Source organism: Quercus suber, unplaced genomic scaffold, assembly GCF_002906115.3.
Source record: "Quercus suber isolate HL8 unplaced genomic scaffold, Cork oak 2.0 scaffold_357, whole genome shotgun sequence".
NCBI classification, from domain to species: domain Eukaryota; kingdom Viridiplantae; phylum Streptophyta; class Magnoliopsida; order Fagales; family Fagaceae; genus Quercus; species Quercus suber.
Window position 1 is genome coordinate 29,952 of NW_027069809.1, and position 8,116 is coordinate 38,067.

At 38.5% G+C, this 8,116-nt stretch overlaps 1 protein-coding gene across 1 annotated transcript; it reads right to left on the reverse strand.

Moving 5' to 3' along the window:
* Nucleotides 1-812: 812 nt before the first annotated feature.
* LOC111990921 (large ribosomal subunit protein bL19cy) lies at nt 813-4,970 on the reverse strand. Its single transcript, XM_024022685.2, has 6 exons — nt 4,811-4,970; nt 4,523-4,709; nt 2,518-2,772; nt 2,344-2,430; nt 2,123-2,256; nt 813-1,298 (listed from the first exon to the last, which is right to left on the reverse strand). The coding sequence occupies exons 2-6, from the start codon at nt 4,682-4,684 to the stop codon at nt 1,193-1,195; spliced, it is 744 nt and encodes a 247-aa protein (XP_023878453.1). The 5' UTR covers nt 4,685-4,709; nt 4,811-4,970; the 3' UTR covers nt 813-1,192.
* Between the last annotated feature and the right edge of the window lie 3,146 nt (nt 4,971-8,116).

Below are 8,116 nucleotides of genomic sequence, written 5' to 3' on the forward strand. Positions count from 1 at the left end.
TGGTGGTTAAATAGATTTGATTCTGCTCAACATATGATATGGTCAAAGAAGTTAAGTTTCAACTAGAGGCCTAACTTGTTACAAAGTTCAACAATTTCAATCAAGATTCTCTGTAACATCTGCCAAACAAAAACCCTGAAACTCTTGAATTATTTAAGAAGTACAGGAAATACTTGAGAGAACCACCTGAAATAAGATAAAACTTCCACTTCCAAGCCAAACATTGAAACCAAGCCAATGAAAAATTTCACTGCCTCTAAAAAGAGAGAACATGTTCCATATATATCACATCTCTTTTATTTTCTGGCCCAAAAAAATAAAAATAAAGAACAACGATAAACAGTTTGAGAAAATCCCACGATTAAAAGAAGAGAAAAGTCTATATCCCCAGAATCATAGAAAAATTTCAGACCTTTTCACTGCTTGTGCATTGTGGTAGATCCAAGTGAAGTGAACTGTGAGAGTGGAATGAAATTTTTTGTTTAAGTTTTCAGTGTCTTTAGCAAAGTTCATAAGTTAAGCCTAACATTATGTTTGGAAAAAGAGAGATCGGGGAAAAAGGAAAGGTGACCGGAATATACTAAATTTTAGCATATTCCGAACATCTTCCTCTCTACTCTCTACTCTCCTCTCCTTTCATCTCCATTGTTCCAAACATGCCCTAACTTGTATAACCACATGATTTTGCAAAAAAAATTCAAATCATAGCCATAGTGCATAACCATGAAAAAATTTGCTGCATAAAGTAACTACCAAATTGCACACCAACCTACTGAACATGTATTTCCACCTTAATGAGGATATCAAGCTAATGATCACAGAGATATCAGCATAGATCAATTTATTTGCTCTTCCCCCACTGCCTCTATTAAGAACCATTAATAGTACAGCAGACCCCAAGGCAACGATGTCCGTTTTATATTTGGTACAGAAACACCAGCACTGCACCCTTTAAAAAGATGCACAGATTCATAATATTGCTTAACCCCGTACATAGCTGTGAACGTTAAACATTTAACAGCATTGCCAATTTCCTCAGTATTTCTTTGAAGCCCTCATTTCTTCCACAAACCTCGACATTTAACAAGATCCTGTAGCTAAAGCTGACTTAATAAATAGAAAACAGAATCACATTGTTAACAAACCTACCATTTTTCTCGAAAAATATTTTTGATCTCCAACTGGCTATTAACTATTGCTTCTTAAGTGCATTCATTTTGTCCCTGAGATAGTAAAGCTTGGCCCTTCTCACTTTCTTCTTGTCCAGCACCTTTATCTCCTTTATGTTAGGTGAATATCTGTCATACATTACAACAAACGATGAGGATAGCTAAAACCATATATGTGATGCATAAGGAGGTAATTAGTAAACAAACTCCAAAAGTTTGACCTTAGTTTCAAATTTGATTATAGTTTGTTTACATCCATATTCAACCACATAATTTCAAATTGGGTAAACAATGTTGTTACTAAGAAAATACACCTGTGCAGAATTTAGATAAGAAACTTATAAATTGTTCTTTTATTTTTTCTTTACAGCAAGTGAATGTGAAATCCACTTCATATTGTGGCAACAGAACTGCTAATACTTGTATCAACAAGATTTGTTAAAAACAGCAGAACTGCTAATACTTGTATCAACAAGATTTGTAAAAAACAACACCAATCTTTTCCCCACGTCCACTTATTAAAAGAATAATTTTACAGATTACTGCTTTTATTATTGACTCCACATCAGTGCATGACTCCAACCCACCCACCCCCCCCCCCCTTTTTCTATTAATTGAAAAGATAAAAGTGAAACAACTTATTACATTACCAATCATTATATTGGAACTTGGAAGTCTAAGATACACCAGTTCAATAGAATCCTCTCGTCTGTAGTATTTCAAGATTTGATTAACAACGTATTATGCATATAAAAATGACTACTGGCACTATTTAATGTTGACAAAATGATGAGAAGGCTTCTGTGGAACGACTGCTGGCACTATCTAATGTTGCTGCCAAGCCACACGGCAAAAGACAGGAAGTTACTTTTCCAGTTAAAAGCAGCAAGGCCAATGCTTATTAAAGGGCCATATTTACTTAAAAGAGCAAAAAGGAACCTCAAAATACTTACAGCGGGAAGAGAGATTCAACTCCAACCCCCGCCACTAGCCTTCTTAATCTGAATGTAGTATTTAAACCAGCATTACGCCTTGCTATAACAATGCCTTTCAGAACTGAAACACGTCGCTTGTTCTCAGGTACTACCTGTTCATATGAAGGATCATAATGAACAAATTTACTTAACCAACATAACAATAGCAACAACATCCTCTTAAAAAGAATTTGCTATACCACTTTTAGTTGCACAATATAACCAGGTTTTATATCAGGTATTTCTCGGTTTGCCCTGACTTCCTCTACAGCTTCCTTATCTAAAATCTGTGAAGTACAATACCAATTATTATCAAATTGAGGAAAAGAAGATGATACTATTGATTACTATAATAGCAACACAAAGATGCATGCCTGCATTATGTGCTTGGCGGTTTTATCGAGCCTCTTAAATTTGATCCTGGGAGTTACATCAGGGATAGATGCAGAAGAATCCTGTGAAGCCGATTCAACAGTATTTTCAACTGTTGTAATGCATCTGCTAGAGAAAGGAGGTAGCACAGCTGCCCAATGTAACAAAACTGGCCTAGAACTTCTGCTTGACACTGATACTGAAGGCATGCCATTATTAAATGGTGTTGCCATAGCTGCTTGGGAGCTGATTCTTGTCTGCAAGAACAAATTTGTAAACATCATACAAAGATGTCTTGATTTGAGAAAAAATAATAGCTAATAATTCACCAAAAAAAATTTCCTCCACAAATAAATGTTAAACAATGTAAACCATGAATTGTAATCACCCAACTGCACCTTTCTAATTCAAAGTATGAAATGCATAAAGCTCATTGGCTAATAATTAATTTTCCCACAAATTGGTAAGTATAAAATGCAAGTTAAGTGAAAGAAGTTCTGCTGGTATCAATTCTCTAGATTTCAAAGTCACAGAGGTGGAGTAAAAGACAAATAACTGGTGAACACAACTCCGAAAATCTTCGGGAATAGAATTAACAAAGATCATAATTTATTATCAGTCACTTTTGCAGCTGTTAACAGTAACATACTTGCCTGAAGCATCTCTATATTGCCTTTTTTGTTTTGTTTTGTTTTTTTTTTTTTAATATTGGTAATTACACATGCACCCAGTGTATTTTTATCATTACTTCACCCTCCACCTTGCTCTTTACAAGGGGAAGAGTGATTTGAGCTAGAGCTCATTGGTAGCATTTTCATATTGCATCTAAGAGACAAGATATGGATCTTCAGACAATCAACCCACTTAATCCCCAAAACAATACACATGCCTATTGGATCTCAATTCCACACCAATCGAAAGATTGGGTGCCATCCACTCTCATTATTCCACATATCAAGCTCACTTTATTATCATAAACAACAAAATTTCACTCAACATGCCAAACAAAAGCTTTCACGAGAAACAATTATCTCATGATCACAAGAAGCTCAACAACATCAAGATCAAAGAAACGTTTTGACACATGTATTGATTGACAAAGACGCATAACACAATGTTGCTTCAAACCTCTATGCGTTCACCAACATTTACCAAAATTTTACTCGTAATTAAACCTATAACAACTAATCAACCACACTAAATATCCAAATTGGCTAATACTAAATACTATTAAGATGGTTCTTCTTTTTTTTTTCTTTTTTTTTTATAATCAAATTTTACTGTTTTCTAGAGTTGGGTTTTATGTTCTCTTCCTTCTGTTTTATCCTTGATGGACTCTAAGACCCTGTAGTCTCTGAATCTGTCTTTAGCTAACAGAAAATTGGAATATGTTCTTTATTTGATATAATGTAATAAATCACAACTCAGGATTTTTTTTATACCATTCTACCTATCTATTCAAATTCTTGTGTGTGCTAGTTAAGTATTTATACTCAATGAGTCCCATCTGCTTTTCTTTTCCTTCAAATACACTTGACCCCCCAAAAAAGGAAACCCCTTTCAAAGAGCAAGGTTCCAAAGACAATACTTTTACTTTTACTCAAGTAGTTGAGTTACTTAGAGAGAATTTCTGCATTTTCTGGAGCTTGGTACGATGGAAAATGCAAGTTAACAGAAATGTTTTTATCAACTGACAAAAAATCCAATAGAGTGGAAATGTTAAGCAAAATCACCAAAAAAATTAACACAGCATTATAACTACCGAGACAGATTTAACCAAATCACAAATTTTTCCAAATTAACATTTAACAACCATTTAATTTGGATTAAACCCAATTACAAGTGTGTCCAATTTTTTCAACGTGCCCATGATTCTTAGCCTACATAACACTAATTAGTAAACTAATAAATATATAAATAAATAAATCAAGACTAAATAAAAAATAAAAAAACAAAATCATGCTGAAGACGGTAGTACATTAGAGTACAATGAGTGAGAATACATACGAATTTGGAGAGGGACCCTAAAAAGCGAGCATTTGAAAACCCAATTGAGCTGCCATGAAATTTGGCAGTGGCAGTGGCAAAGTGAGAACCGTTTGATTTCAAATCAACGTTGTTTGAGCATTGCCTCCTGACCAATCGGATGCTCCCCCGTAGAGATTGCATCGTTTTTGTTCAAAAAAAAAAAAATCTGCATTCGTGAAAATTAAGAGAATGATTGTTGAGCATTGAATATGAATAAGTTAGGTTTAGAAATGAGAGAAGAAGCTATGAAATCGAGAATTTCGTTACCGAGTTTGGGAGCGAAAGCAACGATGGATGGTGCTTTTCTTCGTCCGGTGAAAATGGAAAATCGAAAACCCTTGGAGTGGAACTGGGGGTTTAGTGGAAAAATGAAAGACTGGAAGGATGGACTGTTGATGGGCCTGGTATGGGTGATGGCCCACATTCATTCATAATGATGCAATACTGGCCAAGTAAATTAAAAAAAAATAAAAATAAAAAAATGAAGGTTTATAGACCTCTTCGAGTATATAATTGTCCTCCTCTTCTGCACACACTAAGACTAGGTTATTATAGGGAGGAATCTCCTGAAAGTAGTCCTAAAAAGTTTCAAATTTAGGATCGCATATATATAGTGGAGCTTTAGTGGTTCGAAGCAAACTTTTTTTCCTGTATAAACAATTGATAGCATTACAAGTTATGAATTTAACTAGTGGACTTATCATTCATGTGAAATGAGAATGTATCATATCGTTCTATTTTTGAGAGTGCTGAATAATAATAAGTCTAGAGGCACAATAAAATTGTAATAAATTTCACGATTATTTAAGATGGCAAGTTGTTAATATTAGATAATAAAGTTGTGTAAGCCGTGAATCTATTTATTAGAATCAATGACTTGCTAATTTAGCAAGTGTGAAATTTGTTGTGAAAACAGTTTTGTTTGTGATACATCCCCGGATCCTTGTCGGCTTTTTGCCACATTACCAATCCTATTTGGATGACCAAAAAGAAGAAAGATCAATGCTAGGGTGTTAGTTACAGCTTACAAGAGACCTTTACAACGTTTGAAAAAGATTTTAATTATGTGTGTTGTAGATGAAAGCTTTAGTTGTGAAAAATGTTGTTTGTTGATTTTGGTATTTGGTGCCTAAGTTTTATGTACTATGAGCAATTTCAAATGAGAAGTTGAAGTAATAGCCTAGTGATAATGACTTCTTTTATGGTACTTATATCTATAGTTTGAATCTTGCCTCCCATAAAATCTAAATAAAAAGAGAAGAAGAATAAGTAACAATGACCAATATTTTTCGTGGTAATTTATACTTTAAAAGTTAATGTAAGGACCCAGTTTAAAAAGGTTCCCTAACAATACATTTCTAGAGAGTGGGACGAAAAGTTAGGCCCTAACAGACTAGCAACGGAACACGAGCCGCTTTTTCCCATTGAAGGGGTGTGAACCCGATTTACAACTAAGGGTAGCTCCTTGGCATTTGTCCGAGGAGGTTCCTTCTCCCCTTTTCTTCTTTTCTTCCTGCCTCTCTTTCCTTTCTTTTCTTCCTCCCTCTCTTATATAGTTCCCCTCCTCCTATCTCATTCTTCCTTCTGTTGATCATCCATTCGCCTTCCCTCTAATTGTTCGTCCCATCAGAGGCCTTATCAGTACTCCAGTGGTTCGCAATGGTCAATGTTGCCCTGTCAAGGGGTTACATCCCCATTAATGCGGCCAGAGGGGGTTAGATGAGCGCATTTAGGGTGGAGGTGACAACCTGCTCTGGGCCTGTCCCCCACCTGAAATAAGCCTCGATACGTCGAGGACAGGGATGTCCTCGGCGGGGTCCAAAAAAGCATAAGTCTTCATACACCAGCCTCGGACGCTCATCCCTCCTCAGCATGGGCCTTGGGCCAAATGCAAGATGGGCCCAGTCTACCAGGCCTACGGGCCCCACAATAGCCCCTCAAAATCCTGCTGCCCGTTCCCTCAGACGGGGAGGAGGGTTTTGATTCCTCGTGACTGACGCCCTGGAGAAGTCTCTTCTCCTTCCCACCGACATGGCTGAACTTGGGAGCAAGAGTGGGCCAGAGGTAATGCGGCCCTTGACCTAACCACGGCTACGAAGCGGGCCGAGGATCAGACCAAGCGGTGGCAGGATGTTGAGGGCCATCTACGAACTGCCAAAGAGGACATCGCCGCCCTGAAGAAAAAGTTGGTCGAGGCAGTCAGCGCAAGGTGTATTGCCGAGTATGCCGGGGACGAGGCTGTGAGGGCCAAAGACGAGGCGGTGTTTGTGAGAATGTACGCTGAGCGCTCCGCAGAACAGGCGGAAGAGGAGGCTTTTGCCGAGGGGGTGGCCAAGACTGAAGCCACCCTCAAAGCTCAAATTCTTGTAGTGTGCGGGCGCTTCTGTTATGAGACCTGGCATGAAGCCTTCAACCAAGCGGGAGTTGATGTCTCGTCTGACCTTAGGAGGGCGGAGAGAGTATTTTACCCTTCCGCAATTTGCGAGGTTGTTCCTGTTGCTTCCGAGGAGGGGTCTACATTACCAGCGGCAAGTGGAAGTCATAATGGGGCCGCTGAGGACGCATCTGCAGCTGACAGACCTTTTGAGGGGGCCGAGCCCCATAGAGCGTTGGAGGGGGCTAAAACCGAGGGTTAAGAAGTGCCCCAAGAGGTGGTAAGGCTTCTTGCTAGCTCCTCGGCCACACTCACGGTTCCTCCGATTACCCCTACCGTGGAAGGGCCTTCTGAAGTAGCCCCTCCGAGACAAGGTCCCTAGGTGTTAGTAGAAGCCTTTTGACAAGCATCCTCAAGACAATTTACTTACTGAGTTGGAGGTAGATGGCATATGGCATAGGACACTGTTATTTGCTTTCTTTCTCATTCCATTTTGCTTCTTGTCTCAGGGGCATTGTAACGAAACTATATACTTTCTATTTGAAATGAGTATTTACTATTTTGTTTCTAATTATTGATGCTTCCTTTTTCTTGCCATACTTTAATATTTTGCTCAATACCTTGGTTTCGTTTTGGATTTGGTCTCATGAGATCATCAGCTATCCTTCAGGCATGAATCCGAGGATCGCATCACAATTCGGCTCTAGCTGACGCCTCGGTTACTCTGTAAATAGTTAGTTTAACCCTTCGGTTCTTCTGTGAGTAGCTAGTTTTCTCATGAGTTTGAGTCCTTGGACCATGCAATACCTTGGTTCTGTCTAGTACCTAGGTATAGCCGAGTGGTTAGTTTCCCCATAGGCTTGAGTCCGAGGACCATGCAATGCCTTGGTTTTGTCTAACACTTCCATTCTTCTGTAAGTATCTAGTTTCCCCATAGGTTTGAGTCCGAGGACCATGCAATACCTTGGTTCTGTCTAGTACCTAGGTATAGCCGAGTGGTTAGTTTTCCCATAGGCTTGAGTCCGAGGACCATGCAATGCCTTGGTTCTGTCTAACACTTCCATTCTTCTATAAGTATCTAGTTTCCCCATAGGTTTGAGTCCGAGGACCATGCAATACCTTGGTTCTATCTAGTACCCAGGTATAACCGAGTGGTTAGTTTTCCCATAGGCTTGAGTCCGAGGACCATGCAATGCCTT